The following is a 27348-nucleotide window of genomic DNA, read 5'->3' as shown; positions in this document are numbered from 1 at the left end:
TCTACCTGTGGCCCCTTTCATAATCTGATTCTGACTTCCCTCTCCGGGGGCATCTGATACCCCATCCCTCCTTGCACCTTATTCTTCAGTTGCACCAAAGAGTGACCTTTCCTGAAACATGCAGGTTTATGCCTCTTCCCTCTTATGATCTTTTTTCTACCCAAACATTTTTATCTCTTACTTGCCAACTGTACTCTTGTTCCTCCTTCATGATCCACATCAAATCAAATGTCTTAACTTCCTTGAAGCCGTTCTCAACTCTCTTAGGAAGAGTCAAATCTTCTCCTAGTCATACACTTTTATATTAAGATTTAATACATAGCATTGACTATCACCTCCAGGAACAACATACTGTATCTCTATCGTCGTATCTAACAGAACTGTTGCAAGGTAGGCCTTAAGTAAATGAGTAAATGAAATAAGCTAATGAATAGTTCCCTTCACACATGGAGATACCACTCAGAGCAGACAGTATTCAGCATTCTCTTTTCATATGCAAACAATGCACTGAGCTCATCAATAGGAATTGTTCTAATTCATTTCAGAAGAATTTTGTTGCATTGAGTAGTCAGTGACAGCCTAGAAACCTTGATGTGCTTGTCTTTCCAGGTTGGATAGAGGGAGTGAAGTAAAAAACACAGAAGCGGAGATTGCCGATGTTCAGCTAACCACTGACTCGATACTATAAACAGAAAAAAGAAAAAAAAGTGTCAAAGCAATGGAAATTTCATGTCAGGGAGTGGGGTAGTCATGAGCCTATTGGATTGACCCTTAATAAAAAACTTTGTAAAGTTGTTCTAGTAGTAATCTCCTAATTATTAGTGCAATGATTACAAGTAAAAAAAAACAAACAAACACACACACACACAAAAACAAACTACACTTACCAGCAGTTAGATATAACTGCAACCACCTGGACTTGTAATCCCTTTACTACTTTCCTTCAATATTTCCACTATCACTTATAGCTTCTCAAGAAAAAAAAAAAATACTCTTATAGTAGAATTACTGAAATTTATCAGGTAATATCCATGAATAAACAATATATGATTTTTTTAAAAAAATAATTTCTGTTCTCAACGCCTTATTTAAATAAATGACATCTACTTTCCTTGTCATGAGTATTACTATATCAAAATTTTGTTTGTTCAGCCTAGTAAATAAATGATTTAATTATGTTTTATATTTTGTTTGTTTCTAAGGCTAAAAGAACAAATAAATACATACTGTCTGAAACACACAAGATCCATAGTGAAAGCTTACAAAGTGGCTGAAAAAATGAAAGCCTGCTTTCATATTTTTTTTTTCTTAACTCTGTACTCTAGCTTGAAGAAACAATGAAATTAAGCTCAATCGAATTTATTTAGTAAAGTTCACCTGACACTTTAAAGACACATCTTTGAGTTTAATCTTTCTAACTCTGGGCCTGGCCCTTTGAGACTCTTACCATCTTTCACATGCCCCCTTTATGTAGAGAAAAGAGAAAAAAAATGCATGAGACAACTGTGAAATATTTTGCAAGATTTTAATATTACTTAAGCAAACTTTCATTCCCTTTGTTTAGCGGCCAGCTGTAGCTGACACAAATATATAGCTGCTAGCTGCTAGCCCGCCCTCAGAGCGAGATTTTATATAAGGATTTATTTATGGCTAATTTCTTTATCTTTATATTGAATATCATACTTGGTAGTATCTTTCAGCTTGTAATTATTTTTGCTTCACATCAAAGAACAACATTAGAAATTAAAGTCCATTCACTGTTTTATATGATTCATAGCCTATGCTGCAAATCTTATAAAAGATGCTCATTTTTCTTTCTTTTCCAGATCCCCTCTCCTCTTCCTCTGTCCCTGCACCCGTCTAACCCCACTTCATTCACAGGGCTCAGTACTTTTGGTATTAGTAAATCATACTAATATATATTAACAATATATACATATCAGAGAAAGAAACATTTTCCTGCCCATCATCCTGATCCACAGTCCAAGGAAACCTCAGTTTCTTTGCCTCTCGGCGTCGTCTTTTAAGGCTGGATTGTTTATGTCGATCTCCTAAAGTGCTTGCTGAATAAGAAAGACGCACTTGGTACCAAGCTGCCTTTCCTTTCCTTGGTGTGGAATCCTATAGCACTGTGGAACTTATAAATAATTGAGTTATTTTTAAACCACTGGATGTTTTCCAGTCACTCTATTTCACACTGGATTAATTATGTAAGAAAACTGAATTGTTCCTCACCAGTGTTACAACTTTTAAAAACAACATGCTGTTTAAATTCAGGTTTGGCAACTCTGGCCCGAAACCCCTCAAATTTATGGCACCACACCCATAGCATAATAAAACCTTTAGTGGTCCTTTGTCTTTTAGCTTGCCTTCTATTTTTTCTCAAGGGTGTTTTATGCTGGAAGATGCAAACAAAAGTTGTCCAGATGTTATTTGTATCAGAGCAGGATTTCAGTCCAGCTATCTGTGCTTGCAAATGTTTATTTTAATGGGTTATTGTGCAATCTTGCTATGTAGACCTTCATGGCCTTATATGCATGTTCTCAGCAATGCCAGGACATTGTTTTTTAAAATATATCATTTTAGTCCAATTGAATGATTACTAGTCACTAGGGGAGCAAAAAATGTAACACCTGTAGAAACACAGAGTATATTTTTGCCAATGCCCCTATGTTGACACCGTGCAAACTGCCTGATTATGAAACCATGACCAATGGGCTTTAGGTAAGCAGGAGGAAGGTGTGGTCCAAGCCCTAGCAACAGTCCAGCCCTGGGACAAAGTTACACAGTTACTGGGCTGCAGTAAACATACCAAGGGTGTCGAAAAAAAGCCCAGCTGTTGCCCCATGCAGTTTGATGGAATGAAAGAGGAGCTTAGCTAAATCACCATAGTGTAAGCTGCAAGTTTATTTTAGCTATTATAACAAGCATGGGGCTGGGCTTATTATTCATTTTTAGAATTCTAATAAAATCTTAACTGATGTCTCCTTGATACTAAAGTAAATTGTTTACCCTATATCTAAAAACATACATTATGTCAGATGCACCAATTAGCGGTGGAGAATTTCTAGTCCTTAAAATAAATTTTGAAACTAAATTGCATCATACAGAAAAGGATTTGGTTTTCCAGAAAGTGCTAAATTTTAGAGCTACAAGTTTTCTCTGATAATTTATTTAAAATCAAAGGATGTTTCTAGTACACATGTGAAGGACACATTTCACATTCTCTGCTGTTGAAAAAAAAAAAAAACACCCACTTTGAATTTAATCTCGGCTTTAGAAAGGACCCCTAAGAGGAAAATTATTTTAAGACCTGTTACATCAAAGACTTATCAGTCACACTAAAGATTTCACTAGGCATTTCATTGACTTTTTAAGTAAAATATAAATATTTAGTTGAAAATAAAGCAGAAGATAGTCTTTTTTTTTTTTTTTAAGATCTTATTTATTTATTTGACAGAGAGAGATAGCGAGAGCAGGAACACAAGCAGGGGGAGTGGGAGTAGCAGGCTTCCTGCCGAGCAGGGATTCCGATGTGGGGCTCGATCCCAGGACTCTGGAATCATGACCTGAGCCGAAGGCAGACACTTAATGACTGAGCCACCCAGGTGCCCCAGAAGATAAGTCTTTTTATAAGTCAGCTTTGAGGTAAATTAAATGTTGGTGTAGTTTCGTAGATACAAGCAGCCCTGATAAAATTTGGTGATCCAGAAATTAGTATATGATGAGGAAAACAATTTTTTAAAACTTTGGAAAGAAATTGATTTTAGGTTATTTCTTACGATAGTATGTATGTGTCAATCAACATTGATTAATAACACTCTCCTATATTTGTCTAATAGTTTATCATCTAGAAAGTGAACATTAACACATGGCTTTACAGATTTGGATAGCTTATATAGTGTCATACTTTTATCACTCCCTAGAGTCTGAAATGTCCTCATTGCTGTCTTGTTCTTCATAGATGTGGACACAGTGCTATTTCTGTGAGATTCAGCCCCATGTACGCAAATGGCTTCTTGTTCATATGAATCAATGGCTAGCATAGGCAACCTATTAAATAGTCACATGTTGCATCAGTATTCTACAATAACGGATTTACATGAGATATTGATTAACTCCCTCAATTTCTCTATTAAAATCATGTATAAGGGCAGTTAAATATGGCACATTTGGGGCTGAAAACAAGAGCACCAAAGAAGGAAAAATGTATGCTGTTGCTTTCCTTCTCTCGGTCCAGGAGGCTCTATCAGTAAAAAATCAGATAATCAGAATTCTTATGTCATATTTTGGGTTTCCCCAGAAGCCAACCCTGAGATAAGGATGTGAGGGCAAGCAGTTTATTTTGAAGGTGGCAGGAAAGAGATTGAGGGAAGTGAAGTCAAGCACCAAGGAGTGCTTTATTAGCCAGCTACCTCAGTGTGTGGCTGGCACTTGACCCTGCAGAGGACCTTCTAGAATATAGTGGGAGACACAGACCTCAGAATAATCCTATCCTAGAGTGAGAGAGCTGAGGTATTTATATACCACCTCCTTAGAGGCACCGCACGCAAGAGTTATTGGATAGACATGGGGCTGGAGGGGTGGAATGGAGGCAGTGGGGTGGTGTGTTACCTCCTAATATTTCTGGACTGCCACGAGTGCACAGAATAGCCTTCTTAGATCCAGGAATAAAGCCCTCAAGCACACAGATGCAAATGGGTGCAAAGAGAATTCAGCCAGATCGCACTGCAAAGTCTGCGGATGAAGATGGGATACCGTTCACATCTTGTTACATTTGGCAAAGAAGACATTCTATGATTTGGGTTTCTAATTAGCTTAAGATTTAATTAAAAAAGACTTTGATTCATGTTGCCAAAAATAACTCTAAAATATTTTAAAAAGTGTTCCCAGGTGAATTGCCTGGGAAATATGATAGATATCTTTCCTTGAAAGTTTGAGATTATGGGATCCTGTGGTCATAATGTCAATCATAATGTCTCAAGAAAGAATATTACCCAAGATGTAGTCCGAGGTATGGGGAACAGAGATAATTTTGCACTCACCTCAAGGAAATGTTTCAGGAATTTATTCTGATTGAAAAACTAAAGCAAAATGTTTTGTGATTGGCCATGTTTTATTAAAAGTAGACTATAACAAGAAAATTAAAAATCCTAATTTAATAGAAAGATGTACAAAATTAATTTCTGTTAGTCAAGGTTTTATTATGGCTGCCAAAAGGAAAGCAGAGCCATTAATTCAAGAACTCATTCGTCTATTTATCCAGCGACTTTTATAAAATATTTACCAAGTCCAGAAAATTATAAAATGAATAACATGAAGGTGGGCCAGGCAGTGGTCAAAGTCTTTAGAGTAGTTGAGACTTGATACTGAAATTCTGCTTTGCTGCTTTCTAGCTAGGAGTCCTTGAGCAATTTATCTTAGTTTTTGAGTCTCAATTTTGTCTTCTGTAAAGTAAGAGTAGATAAGTTGAGGAATTTAAGGAGATTATGTTTAAAATGAGCTTAAGAGCATTGCTGGCACATACGAAACACTCACTGATGTCATTTTCATAAACGGTGGTAATGGGAATGTTAGGGTTGCTCCCAATCGGCTAAAGGGGGCAGGTGTACACACTGTAATGCAGGGCAAAATATGACAAGTGTTCTGCAATCACAGAGGATGAGCACAATTAGAGAAATGTCTTTTGAGATATATAGGTGGGTCCTGGAGGACAAAAGGGTTTCTGAGAGATGATTTTATGAGTCAGATTGAAGGGGTGAATGTAAGTCAAAGCACAGTGTTCTAAATGGACCCGGTGTGTCTGGAATGTTTGAGTACCTACGGCTTGAGACACAGAGCTCACGTATTTATCTCTAAATGCTGGATGGTCCCATGCTTCAGTCCTTGGACTCCCCTTTCTATCTACCCTCATTCCTTTAGGTGATCTTATCTATTCTTCATGGCTTTTATACTATCAGTTCACTGGTGAACTCCAAGTTTAAGTCGAAGAACGCTAAATGTAGGTTTCCAGATAAGCCCTCCTCCCTGAACTTCCTTGTGCATTTCTGCATAGCCACTGGGATATCTAATGGGCATCTCACGGTTAACATGCACAAACCCAATTCTTTATGTTTCCTCCTGGAGTTTGCTTCTTTCCCCTATAACCTTTCACAGCTCTGGTAATGGACATACCATCCTACTAATCATTCAGACCCCAGCCATGGTGTCCTCTTTCATTATTCTCTCTCTCAAAGCATACACCTACTTCATTATCAAATCTGTTGTCTCAGATTTGAAAATATATCCAGCCTATGACCTCTTCCTACCTTCTCTACTAATGCCATGCTGGTATCCCTCCTAGATGATTGCAATAGTCTCTCTAAACATGTCTCACTACTTTCTGCTGAGAACAAATAGCAGCAAGTTTAATCCTGTTTGAGTAAAGCATAGTGTGTTCCTCAGAAGACACTGAAAGCCCTCATTTCATCCAGACTAAAAGCCCACGTCACTACATATTCCAGAAGGCCCTCCATGATCTCATCTCTGTTATTTTTTACCTCACTTCTTTATTTCCCTCTTGATTATGTCATTCCAGTCATACTGGGTTCCTTGTTCAACAGATACAGCTTCACATTCTCATCTTGGGCCCTTGGTTTACCTATCTCCTCTGTCAACATCACACCCACAGTTCATCTCCTGGATAATATCCTTACCTTCTTTAAGCTTTTGTTTAAAATTCACCTTTCTCTCTGAGGTCTGTACTGACCACCCTATTTAATGCTGTCATCTGCACCCCTTCACATATGCTCACATCTTTTTCAGAATGAGTCTGCTCTACCTATTTTTCCATATCCCTTGCTGCCTTATAACTCAGTGTATTATTTAGTAGTTTTATTTAATATTTATCCCTTCCCCTGGCAAGTAAGATACAGCACCAGGAGGCCTGTTGCCATTGTGCATTCTGTTCAGATGTTTGCTGAAGGAGTGCTCCCACACATGTAGCTGTTCAAGAACAACAGAAGTGATGCTCTGTCTTTCTTCTGAAGTGTGCTTTTCCTCCATTAACAGAAACAGTCCCTTCAATCCACAGTTCACAATATTCCTGATCATTTAAAAGATCTTGAATATAACTTCTGTATTTTTTACAGTTTCTCTCCATTGGAAACTAGAATATGATATGAAGTAAAGAACTGTTATTTATTCTATACTGTGGGAGATTTCTTTCTGAAAAAAATTATTACTGCTAGATACATATTAGGAAAAAAAAACTAATAATGAGTAACTCCAATATGGTGAGAATTATATGTATTCATTAAAATTCACAATAGCCATGTGAATGGCTGTCTTCTTTAATGACTTGAAAACTAGAGATCAGGGAAATTTAGCAGTTTGCCAAGATTCGCATGGTAATTGGGGTGGCCTGGAGTCGCAAGCTAGTTTTTTTCTGACTCCTTAGCTCTTATTTTTCATTGGCCACCTTGATTTGATACATGAATCTCTATTGTGTAGATATGAGAAAAGTAAAAAAAATGCACACATGTCTCTGAATCCAACAGGTGAAGGATAGATGATTTTTTATAAATGTATGTTTTCATCCAAGGAAATTTATCATATTTTTATTTTTTTAAAAGACTTTATTTATTTCTCAGGGAAAGAGAGAGCACGAGCTGGGAGGGAGGGGTAGAGGGTAAGGGAGAAGCAGGCTCCCCACTGAGCAGGGAGCCCGATGCGGGGGCTTGATCCCAGGACCCTGGGATCATGACCTGAGCTGAAGGCAGACGCTTAACGACTGAGCCACCCAGGCACCCCTGTTTTATTTTTAATACTTATCTTGCTTTCAGGCCACTGTGCATTGAATAGCTCCATCGATGTAGAGAAGACTTCATTTCAGATAAAAAAGATGCTGAGATTAAGCATCCCTGTAGAAAAAGCCAACTAGTAAGTTATACTTTACTAATTATTCTAAAGAGGTTTGAACTGTCATAACTGTAGTGTACAGCTACATGGTACGACACTGTTTTTTTCAAAAACCTATTTAAAGTAGCATCTCATGATGTTTACTGACTAAAAGCGATCTTTGAAATATTTTTAGTTTCGATACTTTTTTGATTTTTTTTTCCAAACTTTGGTCTGAGTTTTCACAAGAACATTCTTTTCTTACATCTCGTATCCTGTTTTTAAGCAAAATACTGGTTTTTTTGTTTTTGTTTTTTTTTTTTTTTTTGGGTGATACTTTTCTCATTCTGTTGAAGCTAATGTTCATGATTTTAAAAGTTCCATTCACTCTTTTCTTAATTTATGTTTACTACATAGTGAGGCAGAAGCATCTGTTTAAATTTGTCTTCACTGATTTTATTTTACATCTTCTAAACCCAGATTACTAATTTGTGTCATTTTCTTCACTCTCATCTGGAGAAGTCTTCTTTTCCTTTTCCAATGCAGTAAGTAATTCTTGAGGAGGAAAAAATTTCAAGTTCATTTAAGACAAAAGAGATTTTGTGTTTCTCATCTCTTTTGTTCCTGATCATTCATCAGCCAACAACGAAGAGATCCAGCCCACAATCACTTTACGCATAAACTTAGAAGCAAAAAAGCTTACAAACGAAAGGATCTCTTGTCCACAGAAGAAAGTCATATTGTCCATTTCTCTCATTTTAGAAGTGAGAAAAGTGAGGCCGAGAGAGTTTAAGTGGCTCCCTTAAGGACGTGCTGCTAGAGAGTGCCTGCCCCAGAACCAGCTTTAGGACTACCAATTTTGAATTCTCAAGTATTCTATCTTATGATTTAGCTTTGCTTAGTTTTTGAAAGTAGGGGATTGATGCTGTAAAGAAAACTTTTTACTCCTCTGTCACAGAAGTATAAGGGCATCAATATTCTAACTAAAGACTTATTTTCATTTTTGGTGTTTCCGAAATTTGCATGTTAACACATTTTAGTCTGGGGCAGCAAAAACATATTTTCTTCTGAAACTTCAGACTTATTTGAGAAAGTTAAACTCTGAAAAGAGAAACCCATTTGGTCATTTTCAAATAAGATGCAGTGTAACAATGGATGTGCCTTTTCTTCTTTTTATCTGCATATGTAGTAAATAAACATGATGGTTAGTTTCATTTGCTTTCCTCTTTACACCATACTGCAGAAAAGAGGCAAAAAAAAAAAGATTTCCAATGAGATAAGTTTGCTCATCCTTCGTTTATCTTCTGCAAATGAGCATGTATAAAACAGTCCACCTACTGTTCTAGTTGCTGCAGTTTAATGCACTTCCACTGAATAATCCTGTTAACCTAACCTTCAATTTGCTGCGGCCTGAACTCTGAATTACAGTTTACGAACATAGTTTAACAGCTGGTACAAGGGCTTCTTTTGAATTTTTAATCATATGAATTAAAGATTGCTAGAGATGCTTTTTTAGACTTCTCTTAGGAGTGATCTAATGTATAGAAAGTCAAGTATAGAGAAGCCCAAGGGAATTGAAACACAAAGGTACTAGGCTTGGAGACAGAAGGCTGCACACTCTGTTCACCAGATTGGGATAGCAACTGCAAAGCATTCATTAAATATTGCATCTTAAGCAACCATAACATCATCAAATACTGCACTGTCTTCATATGTACAATACATATTTTGTAGTTACCTTCAGATAGGCACTAGTCAAGCAGAAGTGAGCATATATTTAAAAGACCCATTATATCAAAACCTTAAATTGGTCCAAGGAAAAATCAGAAGAAGTTAATCAATATACTAACGGATTATTTGATCATCATTATAGAATTTCCTAAAAACATCAGTGTTTTGCAACTGATGAGATTTTTGTGAAATTTAGTGTATGCTGAAATTAAGTTAGTGGGGCATGACCAACAATTTTTAAAGAATAAAACGGGATAGAATAGAAAATGTCAGAATGCATCTCATTTAACATAAATTATCGTGTAACATTTTGTGTTAGCTATGTGTGTTTGTGAGTGTGTGTGCGCTGCATAAACTGGTTTGTTGTTGTTGTTTTCTCCTGTTTAAGGACAGTTTAAAAAACACTGGCACAGGATAGATAGTTAAATTAAATTTCTACTTCCAAAATTCTTATTATTCCCACGCACCTTCTTAAGAATATATCTAGCACATATAATCAGGTATATATGGAATAATAATAATAACACACCGCAAAGTTCAATTTTCTGGTAACTTCAGAAAAATGCCCCAAATATGGCAATTATCAATAAGTTATTGATATCACCTTATATCAATATATAAGGTGATATAAGGTCACCTTAATGATATATATATCATATGATATGATATATAAGGTATAGATATGACAGATATATAAGGTCACCTTATATCAATAAGGTGATATGACAGGGGAAAATATTTATTATTAGCATTTGTTGTTTTTTTAGCTATAAACATGTATGTGTGTGTATATTTTACTAAACCCCTTTTTCTGTGATTTATCCCAGCATGAGCTTCCTTACATGCTAAAAGTTACAGGGAATATATTCTGTACAACTGGATATATTCTTGCATATTATGTAAGAAGATCAGTGTTTGGGGTTTAGGATGTTGTTTTGTTATTTAATATTTCAAGTTTGCACAGCTTATAATGTGTAAGGACAACTGTTTATCTGTTAGAATCATCTACCAAAATGCAGGCAAAAGGGAGGTAAACTAAAAGCAAACCAACAAAATCAGGGCATTAACCGAAATAAATCATGAGTCTTCCTCATTCATAAATTTGTGTATCCTCGAATAGGTTTATTTCCCAGTATAGGCAACATAAGGTTGTCTGGTTGTCTAGACAAGTGCAGCCAAGCTTTCTCCTCATAAACATAAATGGTTTTATTGTATATATATGTTTATTGTATACAATTTGTATCTATGTGTTTATTTTATGCCAATTCACCTCCTCTTTTCAAGAACAAGTAAGTATGTCTGTGAGAAGTTTAGGTCATGTAAAAATGATTTCAAAGGTTGAGGAAGATGATGTCTTTAGTTCTGTGGGATCAGTACAATTCTTCTCATCCTAACTGAGAATCTGCACTTGGCCCACTTAATTCCCTTTCCAACGTTGTCTTCATCAAGAATATTGAGAAGAGGGTGCCTGGGTGGCTCAGTTGGTTGAGCGACTGCCTTCGGCTCAGGTCGTGATCCTGGGGTCCCGGGATCGAGTCCCGCATCGGGCTCCCTGCTCGGCGGGGAGTCTGCTTCTCCCTCTCCTGCCCCCCCTCTTGTGCTCTTTCTCTCTCTCACTCTCTCTCTCAAATAAATAAATAAAATCTTAAAAAAAAAAAAAAGAATATTGAGAAGAGAAATTTACCTTTTTTGGTGAGTAAGTATAGGCTTTGTTTGCTCTTTTTTATACTTTAGTATGAATCAAGCAAAGTGAGATGAGAACAAAGCAATAAATGAAGATGGTTCAGTTCATCGAAAGGACACAGAACTGGCCCTAGAATGAGAAAATGCAAGGAGACACTGGATTCCGTAACTGATATTGCTCATTGTAGTGAGGCAGTAAGGCAAGAAGTAACGGAGGGGAACAGATTTGGGATGGGTTTTGAATACTTTTCTTACCATGTGATGAAATGGTTGCTTAAAGCAGCTGGCTGCATTTAATTATTTTTATTTCAATTTTATTTTTTTCTTAAATGCAGTTACTTCATAGACACACTTATTTTCCAACATCAGCTCCTGAGTAGTATAATATAGAATGCCTCATTAGCAATGGAAATGGGCTTAACTTTGTAGCAGGAATGTTCTGAATAATGTTTTTAGATGTGGAGGAAGCTAGCAAGGGAGATCACAGAACCTCTCTCTTCCCCCTGGAGAACTTCAGAACGGGTAAAAACTTATTATTTCACCCACAAATTTCACATACGTTCTGTCTTCATTTGCTGGTGCTGCTTGTACATCACGAAGGCCTCCCCAGCCCTTGTTCTTCCTTCTGCTTGCCTTTACTTGGAGATGCCGCGTGAGAAAACAGAAAAATGCCTCAGCTGGAAGGAGGATGTGGGTGCTGCTTGAGCAACCGTACTGGTATGTTTCTCTATCCACACTCTCCCCCAGGGTTTCCTCATTGTCCTTTAGGGGTTGGATTATTGCAGCGGTTTTCAATCAACAGCATCAGCATAACCTGGGAACTTATCAAAAACGCAAGCTGCTAGGTCCCTTATCAAGTCAACTGAATGAGAAGCTCTCTCCAGGGAAGGTTGGATTTCTGGGTACTCCGATATGAAATGTTCTATTATATCATCCTGAGCAATGCAACCAAATGTCTGGAAAACATGGTGAAATCACCACCAGCAAAACAACTGCAAAAGCTGACCGAATTCCTTACCTGGCAGTGCCCACCGCTCAATTCGACACACATGTTTGAACATCAGGTGTCTGCTCATTCTTACTGATGCCAAAAGACCCAACTCATCCTAGGTGGCTCAGGTAAACGTTCATCTGTTCAGTCAACAAATATTGGTTGAATGCCTGGTGTGGGCCGTACACTGTGCCATGCACAGAGGATGTATATGAAGATAACTCTCGTAGGTCCATTACATCGAGTCCTCTGCAGAGATGAGAAAAGTATTTAGAGAGCTGAATCAGGAACTTTTTTTGGTTGCTGATGCCACCAAAAAAAAAAAAAAAAAAAAAAAAAACCTTTATATTTCCAATAGTTTACACCCTGCAGGTGGAAAAGCCTTTCCCACCAGAGAGGACGGTTACATCCCCCGATGCAATTCTCTCTGGCTGACAGTATGTTTACTAAGAATGCTATCTTTAGGGCATTCTAAAGAAAGGCAAACTACAGTACCAGAGAGCACAGCAGCTGAGATGTGTGCATGTGCCTCCAACTCCAATCTGAAGGGTGAAGCTGAAGCGTCGGCCGCAGCTGGAAGAATGGGGAGCAGAACACTGGAACGGGCAAAATGGTTATTCATTTCCTCTCTTGTGATCTTTCATATTTCATTTTTGTGAATCTCAATACATAGTTGAGACTTTTCCCAGATTCACAATCAACCCTGATTATCTTCCTCCTCTCTCCACTTTTCCCTTTTTAGTTTCTTGGAAACTGTTAGAGGAAGAAGATTAAAAACTATCTGGCATGGAACATTCTTGCTTTTTTTTTTCTTTTTTTTTTTTTTTCCTTTTTAGATCACTTAGTATTTGTCTAAGAATTGAGAAAAAGAGACAAAGGAGAGAATAAGGCCGAGGGATAGGAGAGACAGAAAATTGTGTTTCTCTTCAAATATATTTTTCATCTCTGACCTCACATAAAAATTTTGCAGTGCATTCAGTCGTAATATTTACATAATTTTAAACGGGTAGTGATTCTTTTGGTGACAAAATTATTATACAGTGTTAATCCTCTCTTATGCTCCCATGGTTTGGTAGCTTTTTATTTTTCTCAGGATTTAGTATGTGTGGACAATTCAATTCGAGTGAACAACCAGCAACAGTTTGATTGATTGAAGCCGCTCCTTTTTGCTGACCTGAGCTCACCTGAGCTTCAACTCTTAAATTCTCTACAATTGTTCGAAACCCATATATGAAGCCAGCAGGATCCACATAATAGTTGAGAGCATAGCCAGTGCAGGACCTTGAGAGGCATAGCAGGTTATAGCCAAAAAGCTCTACCTGCCTCAGGGCCATTGTCTTCGTCCTGAACAGAAGTTTTTGGTGGTCAGCCCCAAGTCCTACTCAGTTAAGAAATTTATCAGTAAGGGCGCCTGGGTGGCTCAGTTGGTTGAGCGACTGCCTTCGGCTCAGGTCATGATCCTGGAGTCCCGGGATCGAGTCCCGCGTCGGGCTACCTGCTCAGCAGGGAATCTGCTTCTCCCTCTCCCGCTCCCCCCTCTTGTGCTCTTTCTCTCTCTCACTCTCTCTCTCAAATAAATAAATAAAATCTTGGGGGCGCCTGGGTGGCTCAGTTGGTTGAGCGACTGCCTTCGGCTCAGGTCATGATCCTGGAGTCCCGGGATCGAGTCCCGCATCGGGCTCCCTGCTCAGCGGGGGGTCTGCTTCTCCCTCTGACCCTCTTCCCGCTCGTGCTCTCTGTCTCTCATTCTCTCTCTCTCAAATAAATCAATAAAATCTTTAAAAAAAAATAAATTTATCAGTAAATTAAACATAAGTTAAAATTATGTGACTGCTTTGCAAAAACAAAAACTTTTAAGTCATGAGGGAGAGTGACTATAACACATGTAGATTCAGAATCTCTCTCCACAATGCTCTGCAACCCCCCCACCCCCACACGCAGATGCTAACAGATATTGAAAAATGCTAAAAGTCTGGAACAATGGGGTGACTCCAGTATGATTATATTCATTAGGGATAATTGTTAAGGCCTGAAACTTGGATTCAGAAACAAAATGCACAAAGGTAGGACTGAGGGTGATATGATTTAGCGAAGACAGTTGTGAAAGAGACTGAGACATTTAGTTGACAATGAGCTCAGTAGGAGTCAACAGAAATGTGGCTGCCAAAAAGGCTGATGGGCCCTCAGGCTGTATTAATAGAAGCACTGCTCTAGAATAAGGCAGATAATGGTGCAGCTCAACTTGAAGCTGCAAACACAACACCCAGAGAGTTCAGTCAGCCCTGCGGGATCCACGTGGACCTGTTTGCAATGAACTGTAACAAGGCAAGTAAAGGCAGTCAAGAATTACCACATATGAGCAATAGCCACAGGAAATGAAATTTACCTTTGGAAAAGTCTAAAGAAAAGTACATGTGCCACGAAGAGCAGACTTGTCAAAAGAGATTTGAGTTATTCTTCATGATCAAGAAGAGAACCTCTTCGTAGAACCTTAGAGAGATAAGCTAGAAATAATCTAGGCATTACAGTCCAGACAAACCTGGCATGGCTTTCTGGCTCATTGGGCTACTCTGTAAACTTGAACAAGTTTATTCTTCTCCTGTTTACTTCTATTTCCATATTCGTAATTTGAGGGAAATACCTACCTTATAAGATTTGATATTGAGGATTAGAAATAAGGCATTCAAAATAGCGCAGTGCCTGTCACCATATGTGCATAGAATCTGCAGCAGCAATAAGAGTCAGAGATAGCTAGAGGATGATGGACAAAATCGGGAAGAAGTGAATAAAATTAAGCTTATTAGAAAAGGTGATGAGGAAGGAAATATAGAGTTGAGAGTGGATGGGGGATTAATCAAATAACCTGTAGGGTTTCTTAAGATCCTGAGAGCTATGAAAAACATCTTTTTTTTTTTTTTAAAGATTTTATTTATTTATTTGACAGAGAGCGACACAGCGAGAGAGGGAACACAAGCAGGGGGAGTAGGAGAGGGAGAAGCAGGCTCTCCGCTGAGCAAGGAGCCCGATGCGGGGCTCGATCCCAGGACCCTGGGATCATGACCTGAGCCGAAGGCAGACGCTTAATGACTGAGCCACCCAGGCGCTCGAAAAACATCTTATAATATAGCAGTATATATAGAAAAAGAACACATTAAAAAATAAAACTAGAAGAACAGTCATTCTATGAAGAGACCTAGGCATTTTTTTTTTTTTTTTTTTTTTTTTTTTTGGTCTCAGGTGCTTTATAAACATTTAGAAAGAACATCTTTTCCTTTAAATATCAGAAACTTCTTAAAAGGAATTCAGAAAATAATAAAAGTATCATTTCATAGGGACCAGTGCTGAGATGGGTTAAAATTATCAGGAGCATTATAGAACAACCTTTCTAAATTCTTTGAATAGGTAATATATTCCATAGTTCAAAATCAACCCTTCTTACCCGATTAAAATCCTGTGTTGTTTGTTTGTTTGTTTGTTTGTTTTTTTAGTACTCTGAGGATAGAATTCTTGAAGTCCTGCTGAGAACATTGTATACATTGTTTTCTTTCATAGAGGCTTAAGTCAGTTGACTTGTAATAGGACTTGCACCTTCCATATCTATTTCCTTTCTTTTTAATTAAGAAGAATGTAAAATGGGGGCGTCTGGGTGGCTCAGATGGTTAAGCGTCTGCCTTCGGCTCAGGTCATGATCTCAGGGTCCTGGGATCGAGCCCCACATCAGGCTCCCTGCTTGGCAGGGAGCCTGTTTCTGCCTCTCCCTCTGCTGTTCTCCCTGCTTGTGCTCTCTCGCTCTGTCAAATAAATAAATAAAATCTTTAAAAAAAAAAAAATAAGAATGTGAAATGTGTCTGGGACAAAGCATGTTTCAAGAATCTCCTTTTAAATTATGCTCTAAAGCTACTTGTAATATTAAAAAATTTTCCACTTGTTGCAATTCCAATGTTACTTCAAGAAAACTTGCCCACCAAACCAAGCTGCTCAGGAACATAACCCAGGGTCTGTGTGTGGAAGGCAAGTCATTCAGTAGGCACTCAAATCCCTAATAAAGGGCTCTCTCTTTTTTTTTTTTTTATAGTTCCTTAAAATACTAAAGAACTATATAGTCATGGGGCTATATACCATATCTCCTTCGTTCATGAATATATCCTAACACATGCTCATAGTAGTGTACACTAAATGTTTGCTAAGAAATGAACAAATGAATGACACTGTGTATATCAGTGCTTTTCAAACATAGTTGCACATTAGAATCACTCAGGAAGCCTTTTAAACTGGGGTTGCCTGAGCTCACCCCAGAACAAGGGAAAACAGAAATTCTCCAGGCGTTGATATTTTTCAAAAGCTTCTTAGACAATTACGTGAAGCTAAGATTGAAAATAGCTGTATTAAATGATCATGTTTGTATTCTTCAAATCTCTCATCTCTTTCAAAGTCACACAGACCACCTCTTCTTCATATATCTGATAAGGGGTGCTAAGGTTTGGTATTCCCCAAATCACAGTCTTTACATTTATACCTTAGAATTTTCAGACAAGCTATTTTTTTAGCAGTTAGATGAACTAAATAATATAAGTATTTTATTAAGAGATTATGAAACTAGACACTTATTTTGGTTTGATATGCAATGGTTGCATTCTTGGGAATTTTAGCTAAGCAAAACAGACCTTAACATTATTTGTATTTTAATTTTAAACTAAAAAAATATATAAAAGTGGATAGGTTCCATATACATTTCTTCATAAGGACACTTTTTTTTTTTAAATTTTGTTTACTGATATATCCCATCCACCAAGAACAGTGCCTAGCATATAAAAGTTACTCGATGAATGAATGAATGAATGAATGAATGAATGGGTGAGTGACATTTCTGCCCTTCATAGAAAGCCATGCTCAGTCTAAGTTCACAGAGCTAGAAATCACAAATGTAAGGGCATTTACCTCAGAGAACTTTCAGCTGGCCTGAAGAATATTTTAGAAGAAACTGCCTTATCAATACATTAGGTTGGGCATGTTCTCTTCTAATCCACACAGATCCCTAATTTTTTATTATTTATCCTTAGTCTGATTCATGCAAATATATTTTTTTTATTTAGGTTTTACAGGCATTTGAGTATGTAACTACTCTACACAAGTGGTTTTCATTTTATGGTTCCTGGACCAGCAAAATGAGAATCAACTAGGTGCTCATTAAAAATGTAAATTCTCAGGTAATCCGTGGGTTAACAAGTCTTTCCTGGTGATTCTAATACACTGTAAAGTTTAAGAACAACTATGGATCGGAAGGCATTGCCTGATAACATCTTTTAATTCATGCATGCCTTGCAACACCACCACCACCACCAACAAAACAAAACAAATATAAAACGTATTTCTATGCCCCGTCCCAGATAATACTGACAGAGTCAGAATCTGTGGGATCAAGCACCATAATCTGGGGTTTTAATTAGACCTTCCCTCCCTAGCCCCTAGAACAGCTCTTTTGAAGTCAGGCTGAGAGGGTCCAAAGATTAGCATTCAGGGACCACTTGAATTTAGCTGTGCAAAGCTGGCCAGTAATCTTTCACGCTTCGTCAGTGAAGGAAGCCTTAAACATGGTGGGGGGGCGGGGTCACACTATAGCAATGGACCCCAGGGCTTTCATCACCATGAGTATTGACTCCTATTTCCCTTTCTTGATTTTATGTAAACTTTAGGTTCTCTTCCTGCCTTTTGCTAACTTTCCATCTTGGTGACATGCTTTATACTGGTGAGCTATTTCTCTGGTTCGATCCTAGTAGAAACCAATTAACTGTCACTCACTTGGTATCCCTCAGGATAATGGCACTAACGCTGCTGCCCCTTATTTTTTTCTTGTCTCCATTTCCACTTTATACTTGTGCAATGATCTGCTTAGCATTATAGTTATGACTTTTACTTTTCCACTAAAATGTTGCTAATTCGTATAATTCATTATTTTGGCAATGGATTTCTTCTATAATCTAATCCCTGGCAAACTTTCCACATAATCATTGTTCTAAACATTGCCCAAATATGTAGATCTTCGATGGCACATGGAATAACTAAAAGTAAGCTCTTTCACCTCTTTCTCATATGGCTACATGTTCCTCATTACTGAATGCTACTCATGAGGACCACACCTCTTGTGTAGAGTCTATACAATATCCAGAGAAGGCTGTGACGGTATTCCTAGTTCCAAATAGTCATTCTTGAAAGAACCCAAATGGTGCTCATATTAGGAATAAAATGAAAAGAATGACTATAAAGAAACACTGCAAAGATTATGATAAAGCCATTTGTAAAGATATCATTGGTATGTTTTTTCTCAAAGAATAAATATTCAAAGAAAGCTATGACTTCCCTTCATTATAATGCCTGATGCAAAGAAAGCAAACCTCCACAATGTAGTAGTATTTATATACAAATAAAATTGGTCTTCCCGATAAAATAGCATATTTGACTTAACACTGCAACAGAGGCAATAGAATCACTATATAAACTTTGCAAGAAGGAGCTTCTCTCTTCTTCCATCTTTCATCTCTTAAATTCCTGTGGGGCAATGAGTGTAACATAAAACAAAACACTTACTGGTGAAAGCAGAAGAGCCGAGACCTAATTCAAACAAGATAATTCAAATATTTGCATCACTTAAATAACAAAGTATCATTTTACTGGGTTATGGTTTCACTTATGTAAAATGATGAATATGGTTAGGATATGTAGATATAATTATTCAACATGATACATATGTATATGTATTATATAATAAGCTATAGGAATTAGGGAAATTGAAAAAGTTATAATAAAATAACATGCAATATATTTTAATTCTGTCTTTTGGTTTTTAATGAAATCATGGATCTTTAAACCTATTTTTATGTTAAAAATGGTTAATAGATCTAAAAAGTAAATTCTTCACAAGATGTTAATGGAGACCTTCAAATGGCCACATCTTTATGATATGCAAGTTTCAGTATCAGAAATTAGGTCTTGGAAAAAAAGGGGAATTTTATTTCTTTTCCTTTACATGTCTGATGCTGATATTTGATCATTATATTTTATTATTTTATAATAAAATAAAACTGTTGAGTAGTTATGATTCCTAAAATATTTTAATCTGATATATCCTGATTTCATTCAAAGTAGTACATTGCTACTGTTTTTATTTCCTGAGTCCCATGGTTAGAACAGAATTTATATACTCTTTTTTTGTTGTTAACAAACATTTATTAATAAACATACAGTAGAAAAAAGATATATATTGATGAGAGCTTTTCCTAAACTTGATTCTGGGAAAGGAGAAAGAGAAGAGGAGAAAGACAGAAGAAAATGAAGCCCAGAGTTCTGCATCTTAGTACTCTTCATATACTTGTCAATGTTCTGTTGCTGTTTTATATCCTTTTCTCTCTGTTGATTGTGCTATGCGTTCACTCAACCCTTCAAAGTGCAGCAAATATGATCTCGACTTAAAGGAAATTTAAGAAGTGCTGAATGGCTATTAAATCAGGTTAGATATGGAATAGAAGTTGCAGTGTGTCTTGTATTTTGACATTCCGCACAGAAATCTAATCCAGGTTGTTGCCTTTCAAATCAACACATTAGACACTGACTGCTACATGTTTAAGGAGCAGGCATGTTAAGAGCTAAGATCCAATGTAACTGCAGGAGATGTGGATAGATGTTAGGCCTGGTGGAATGTAGGACTCATGGAATAGCTCTTTTATAGGACTTACAGAGCTACCTGAATATAAGAACCTATTCTGTGTTCTATATTGCAAATAGCTAGGGGTAAAGTGTATCATAATGCTAAGACCTTTTGTTATAAATGAATGCCTTAAAAACAAATCAAAAGGAAAGATAACCTTTAATCAAGTGAATACAAGTGCCTATCAACCAGATGATACATGTAAATGGAGAGATAGACAAATCTAAGTCTCAATTCTTTCCACAAAAGTTCATAATTTATTAGGGAGAAAAGAATAACATGATGTTAAAAAGAATATATATAGATGTATGTATCTGTGTGTGAATACTATATATGTGTAAATTCAGTGCTGTCTTGTATAATATAGGCAATACATGTTATTAGAATTCAACAGGTTGAATTGTGTGCATTGAAATAAGCTCCACTGAGGAGGTAGGACTGTAACTAGATCTTTAAAAGAGAGTAGTATGTGAATAGAAGGGTGAGTATAGGAGCAAGATGATTGGACATTCCTAACATGAAAAAAACAAAATAGAGCTTTTGGGAAAGTATGGAGGATAGACCTGACCATCGTGGCCTTTGGGACCATATTGGGTGGAGTGGGTGGAGGGGAGGATTGATGCTGATGTAATTGGAAGGCATACAAAGATGGATGCTGAAAATCATACTGCTGCCTACCCTCTATTCCTTGGGCCTGGACTAAGAGGGATAAATTCTACTCTAGTTCTTATTGACTTAGTACAGGGAGGCAAAGTAATATTTTCATAACCAAAAGAACTGCATGTACAATTAAAACTGCTTCTTGTTTAGGTGTCATCTTCGCTTTATGAAATTTCACAACCTTATGATAGATCTGGAGTAATGAAGTTATGATAAGCAGTGTAATTTTATTTATTTACTTATTTTATTTAACAGTGTAATTTTAAAGTAGAAATGTTTAAGTCAGATCTGCATGTACAGGTTTCCCCCACTCTCCGAAAGTAGAGTGTTTCTATGAATCTTTAGTAAGCTGAAATGACATAAAGCAAAGAAGCAATTACCATTAATTTATATGGAAACATTTCTAAGCATTTCCAGACTAAAAAAAATAGCCTCTCTCAGGCTTTTCTGATACCTTTGGACACATCTTGCTAACAGATGAACAAAATAAGTTGAGATAAAGCACAGATGCTCACAGACACAGTTTTCACATACTTTTCAATATGTGAAAAGAACATTGTACATTCTTTTCACATTGTATGTTCTTGGCTCCTTTGTTGTGAATTAATTGACCATATATGCATGGGTTCATTTCTGGTTCTCTATTCTGTTCCATCAGTCTTTGTGTCTGTTTTTAAGCCAATACCACATTGTTTTGATCACTGTGGCTTTGTAATATACTTTGAAATCGTGAAGTGTGGTGCCTCCAGATTTGTTCTTCTTTCTTAAGATTACTTTGGTTCCTTGGGGCACCTGGGTGGCTCAGTCAGTTGGGTGTCTGACTCTTGGTTTTAGCTCAGGTCATGATCTCAGGGTCGTGGGATCGAGCCCTGTGTTGGGCTCCGCACTCAGCATGGAGTCTGCTTGTCCCTTTCCCTCTGCTCCTACCCCCGCCCCCTCAACATCTCTCTCCAATAAATAAATAAAATCTTTAAAAAAAAAGAGATTACTTTGGCTATTTGAGGTCTTTTGTGGTTGCATACAAATGTTAAGATTTTCTGTTTATGTTCTCATCTTTAACAGTGATACAAAAATTATAAGAGAGTTTTAAGACCATGTTAGAATACTTAGGTTTCCTTAGGTAGCAGTTCTTCTTAGGATAAAGGGTAAAACATTTCTAAAATCTGAATCTGTTTGTTGATGGACAATGAAAAAGGGAAGCATGTACTACCATGTTGTTGTTGTTTAATTCGTCAGTAACAACACAAAAATTTCTGTATTTTAGTCAGTCCTACTGTGCAGAAAAAAAGAACCAACCTAAAGTCTGCCAACAGCTGCTTCTATTTTAATTGGAGATTTTCACAGTTGTTTGGAAGCAGAAGTATAAACTATGTGATCACCACAGGCGATTCCAAGTATATTTCTATTCCATAGGCTTCCTAATTGAGTAAGATTTTTTTTTTAACCTGACACTGACACTTTTCTTCACCAATATTCATATTTATGTTATCAGTACAAAAACAAATAACATTTATTTATTGAAATTTTTAAATTAAATTTACAATGCCAGATGCTTTATTTCAGCAAAATGAACTACTCTAATCTTTTGATTTTATAAATGCAAGAAAAATTGAACTACTATTAGAATTGTCATTTGAAAACATCTAATAAAAGGGGTATAAAGTTAACATCACTTAACCATTTGCAGAGTGCTGCCAATAAAGTCAATACATTAGCAGCTATTCTTTTCCTTTTTTTATGTGCACAAGAAAATTTTGACTTTAGCATGAGCAAAATTAGTGATTAATGAACATTAATTTGATCTAAATGAAAAGCTTTGCTTTTAGAGAAATATGAAAACCTACCTTCTTTAGCTACATTTGTTAGATAATCGTCTTTGGCATAGTCATCTATTAACAGCTACCAACTTTTGAAGTAGATGCTAATGCTTCTTGGAAAGAGTTGCATCTCAGTTTTTCATGTGTTTACTGATATCATTACAGTTCCTATAGTGGATAATGTCAAGAAGCATTTTGTGCAAGTTAAAAGTTCATCCTCCTTCTTGGCAAGCAGAAATTCAGTAACTAACTTCCCATTAAAAATATTAAAAAAAATAATTTATGTTTATTGCAAAAGGCCAAAAAAAAAAAAAAAAAAGGCCACAAGACATAAAAGGAAGTATATATATTCAGTGGTTAAATGACTGAAAGGTGGAGTTCTACCAAATCTTCCCAACTTATTTGAACATAACTACTACTAATAATGGGTGCAAAATCTAGGATGATGCTAACAGGAAGCAAGGACAACAAATGTGGGTTTGAACTCTCCAGATAACCCTGGGAACATGATCTCCCTTTCATAAGAGTCCATGCTATCACCTCTGTGCAGGGGTCCACTGAGTCATACATGGCTCAAATGAAAGCAGGATCACAATTTAATTAGCCACTTGTGTATTTTTACATAACTTATATTTTAATATTGGATTGTCTGTGTGGTGAGAAACATCACATTTTGAATTACTCAAGGGCTCCCGTGACTTTGTCTATATATTATAACCTATCTCCATCCCTGGTCACTCACTCTTCTCCATGCCATTGGCTGAGATACAAATAAGTTTGAGTATTTTGTGGTTTGTAAGCATGCCTGTTGCAAAGAGACTTAAAACCTTTACCTTTTTTGCTGTTTGGTATTCATATAGGATAAGGACAAGGAGATAGTGCTCATATCATCAATTAAGGAGTTAATAACCAAGGAAAGTCTGTCTGCGGCTAATGTAGTTTGAACATTATAAGATCATATTAAGTAATATTTGTTCTATAAACAAGGCATTGGCTAGGTTTTTGGATATCTGTAGTGGCTCTGGGTCAGTCTTGTTACCTCTTCAGCCGAATTTCCTCATCTCTTGAATAGCTATGCATGCTTCTTCATCTCTTAAGGAGACATTCATGATTATCTAAAAAGTCTAGATGGAATTGAGTCTATCAGGAGTATCAGTGACTTTAGGGAAAACATATTTGTTGTGAAAAACATGCTTCGGTCCTAATAAATTGTTAGCATGCTTGACCATTAACACCTTTAACATATTTTTAAAAATTTCTTTTTATCCCCAGCTGCACTGATGAGGAAACTGAAATATAGAAAATCCAGAGCAAATTCCACCAGGCCACACAGTGAGGTCTGATAGAGCCAGGAGAGACTTTATGAAATCCAGACTCTCGGGCTAATGTTCTATCAGCTAGACCTCCATGTGAGACTCACAAATGTAGGTAGAAATAGCTTTCCCTAAAATGCTCATGAAGCAAATCAGAGCAATGCTTCATTTTATGTGATTTCTAATTTGAAATGCAAACAATTGCCAATTTGTTTGACTTGTATTTATAATTATTTCCTTGTGAATTACTCATCACTAAATGCTTTATAAATATTTTCTCTCTTTCCCAATGTCTATGGAATGATTGTAGCATAGAAAATATTGGCTTTCGAGAACTTACTAATATCTTCTTTTCAAATAGCATGTATTTGTAAGATAGAATAAAAGCATTTTAAAGAAACAAATATTGAATTTGAATTTCCTCTCAGACAATGAGTCATCTGACGTGCTTATTAAGATGAATTGGCGGTGACATTTATTTAAAGGTATCCATTATATAACAAGTAGAAAGTAAAATATGTATATTTGAACTTAGTTGAACATAGCCTCATCCTCAGGTCCTCCTGATAGATTTTTTGACTGTACCAAGTTTGTGTAAGCTGAAGACAAAGCATTGTATACATAACAGAATCTGGTTTCACTTTTGCCATTAATGAAAAAAACAAGCTAGTGGTCATAACATGGCAGCATGCATCGTATGCTTACCATAATCTCAGAATTTAACTCTATATGAAGAACTGAGCCCTTAATGTCTCAGTTTTTTGAACATGAGACATGATTTAAAGCATTTTCTAAATGGTAAAATAAATACCCCTTTACTTAGAAACTTACCAAATTCAAATTAGAATACAGAATTAAGTAACCCGATTGAAAATATTGTTCTTATTCTGTTTGTAATCATTTGACTATCAAATAATTTTTAAAGAAGAAAGAAAAACAGCATTCCTCCCCATTTTTGGTCCTGGTTGCTACCAAATGACAATTGTATATGTGTTTTTCAGTCTTTGCTATGAAAAATTTGATATAAATTTAAAGCAGCCTGGATACCAAAAATCCAATACCCTCTTTTAAAAACAGAAATTTGAAATTGTTAAATATTAACATCAATCCCCTTAAGCAAGAGAGAAAGGGGAACCATTAGAAGAAATTCAGAGAAAAGTAACACTCTTATTAAAGGGCTATGAGGGTTGATTTAGAAGATTAAAGAAAAAATGTCAAACGGAGAGCTGGATCTGTTGTAGGAAAATACCATGATAACCAAAGCTGTAGCAGTAATATAAACAGTCTGAGCAGAGCAACCTTATATTTTGCTGTAACATTAGTAACATAGGGAGGAAGATGGCCCAGTTCTGTTTGCTAAGGTAAGTATTATTAAGTGCAGAATGTAGTAGGTGAAAAGCAAGTACTTGGCTTTAAGTATTATTTAAAATATCTTTGAGAAACACAGGGTGATAATAATCAAATGAATGTAGAACTTTGACAACTATTTATCTCAGTACCTACTCCCCCCACACTAAACCTTAAAACAGTAGAGTAAGAGCAACTTAGATACGAACGTCTCAACTCTATACCCCAATAGGGGACTCATTTTGTATGACTGACCCAGAAATGCACACAGAGGGGCAAGATAATATGAAGAAAAGGGTTGGGGGAAAGGAAAATGCCCATTTTCAAAGGAAAATAAAAGATTGTGTGAAAGGGGCACCTGGGTGGCTCAGTCATTAAGCGTCTGCCTTCGGTTCAGGTCACGATCCCAGGGTCCTGGGATCAAGCCCCGCATCAGGCTCCCTGCTCAGCGGGGAGCCTGCTTCTCCCTCTCCCACTCCCCCTGCTTGTGTTCCCTCTCTCGCTGTGTCTCTCTGTCAAATAAACAAAATCTTTAAAAAAAAAAAAAAAAAGATTGTGTGAAACATGAAAAGCCCCCTCATATCTGAGAGAAATTAAAAAGAGAAGTCAGGAATATCATGCCGTTTTCCATTCCCCTTACCTGATTCTTCTTGCCACTTCACTGGTTAAGTTTTATAGGTTGCAGTAGCCGGCAGGGAAGAGGTATGCCTGTCAGCAGTTCCCAATGCAGAATCTGGAAAAGGTCAGCACAGTAGCACTATGACAGGCCATGTAAGTCATTATGTGACTTATAACTCATTTGTAAGTAGAATGAGAACTAGAGCAAATTAATGTAAACTCTGCCATAAGACCTCTGGAAACATGTTAGTTATATTGCAAGCTAGGTTTTCCTTTCTATCTAGGAAGACAGATAGACATTGCCTGACATACACATTTGCCTGCCTAGGAGCAGAAGAAATGGGAAATAAGTTCAGTTTGCTGTGAAGAGGCTTAAAGAAAAGATGTTAGCAGGAAGACAGTCTGGAGAGTAGGTAGGTAATATAAGACATATACAGGTAGTGTGTGTGTTTAGGTTCCAGTCAGGGCCATTTAGACATCATTTCTTGATCAATAAAAATCTTGCCATTCAAAGTTCTGTATACCTAAGGAATATTAAAACAATATTATCAGGTAATAAGATATATTTATGACTTTTCATAGTTTTATTGTGATGGATCTGTTAATTGTGGAGCTTTGTCTTACATTAAAATAGGCATTCTTTTATACCCTTAACAAAATACTGGTTTTATTGCGTGAAAACAAGTAACGTAGTAAGGTGCACAGACAGCACATTCCATAGTATTGAAATGCCAAAGCAAGTTACTGAACATGCCACAAGTGACTGATACAGAGTAGTGAAAGAGTTAATTATCCATAATACCTTTTTTTCCTCCCCCCCTCAGTCATCCCACTGTGCCTCCGTTACACATTTAGGCGTGGTTCCTAATGGCAAAATCTATTAGAATGCACAATATTCTCCCAAGGGAGGTGGTGGAAATCCTGTCACTTGAGACATTTAAAACTATACTGGATAAAGCACTAGAGAGCCGTGAGTGCATGTGCTCCAACCCTCAGGATAGAATACATGACCTAATGGGTGCTTTTCCATCCCTTAATGTCTCTGATTCACTGGGTTTTTTAATAGCTCCCTCATATTTAAGTGGATCTAGAACAACAGTCTATTTTTTCAATGGGAACTTGGTTTGGTCTATAAAGTGTCAAGACAGGGGTGACAAGACAAACCACAAGGGAATGGAGGAAGCCTCATGGAAATTTAATTGATTTAAAGGAGGGTTGAGCAAACACAACAGTGTATTAGGGTTTAGCAAATGCCTCAACTTTTTTCAAATGTTTTCAGTTCAAGAAAACCCAAAACACATTTGGCTAAACACTTTTTCCTTGATTTTCAAACCCATGTGTATTTCAAGGGAAATTTAATCCATGTGTTTCTGATTCATTTACACTTAGCTCATCAAAATGTGGTTTCGTAAGACTCATTTGATGTCTAAGAAGCCTTGTGAGCTTTTTTATAAGCCTTTTTTCTTTGAACCAGGAAGTTGCTTTTTGCCAAGAGTCAATGGAACTTCAACCAGAAAAGAGTCAGTTTTGTTTGGGATTTTGGATCCTCAAAGTTGGTGGGAGCTAATGAGCAGGGAGGGGAGAGGGGCCACTGATTCAGATAGAATG

General features: G+C 36.8%; 1 protein-coding gene and 1 long non-coding RNA gene across 10 annotated transcripts in view; one reads left to right on the top strand and one right to left on the bottom strand.

Annotated features, from left to right (window-relative positions):
- Positions 1–27348, bottom strand: part of LOC118012472 — a 157667-nt gene that overhangs the window by 406 nt on the left and 129913 nt on the right. Inside the window, exons 3-6 of the long non-coding RNA XR_004679717.1 lie at positions 25763–25855; positions 12311–12532; positions 4615–4737; positions 6–682 (exon numbers count right to left, since the gene is read on the bottom strand). This is a non-coding gene — a long non-coding RNA (uncharacterized LOC118012472). The remainder of the gene's footprint in view (positions 1–5; positions 683–4614; positions 4738–12310; positions 12533–25762; positions 25856–27348) is intronic.
- LOC118012471 overlaps positions 1–27348 on the top strand; it is a 275259-nt gene that overhangs the window by 175601 nt on the left and 72310 nt on the right. For 5 of the 9 annotated variants that reach the window (XR_004679715.1, XM_035008086.1, XM_035008085.1 and 2 more), the window contains one exon: positions 7824–7920. Coding sequence is in view for 7 of the 9 variants with exons in the window: in XM_035008086.1 (XP_034863977.1) it covers positions 7824–7920 (97 nt within the window). In the remaining 2 variants the exon portion in view is untranslated. Of the gene's footprint in view, positions 1–609; positions 797–7823; positions 8494–11892; positions 12318–27348 lie in introns of those variants that run through there. The other 4 variants (XR_004679716.1, XM_035008090.1, XM_035008089.1 and 1 more) reach the window with 3 other exon arrangements.

This window comes from Mirounga leonina, unplaced genomic scaffold (genome assembly GCF_011800145.1).
Source record: "Mirounga leonina isolate KUSES-001 unplaced genomic scaffold, KU_Mleo_1.0 Mir_151, whole genome shotgun sequence".
Taxonomy (NCBI): Eukaryota; Metazoa; Chordata; class Mammalia; order Carnivora; family Phocidae; genus Mirounga; species Mirounga leonina.
The sequence above is the reverse complement of the archived record's forward strand: the minus strand, read 5'-3'. Positions and strand labels throughout refer to the sequence as shown.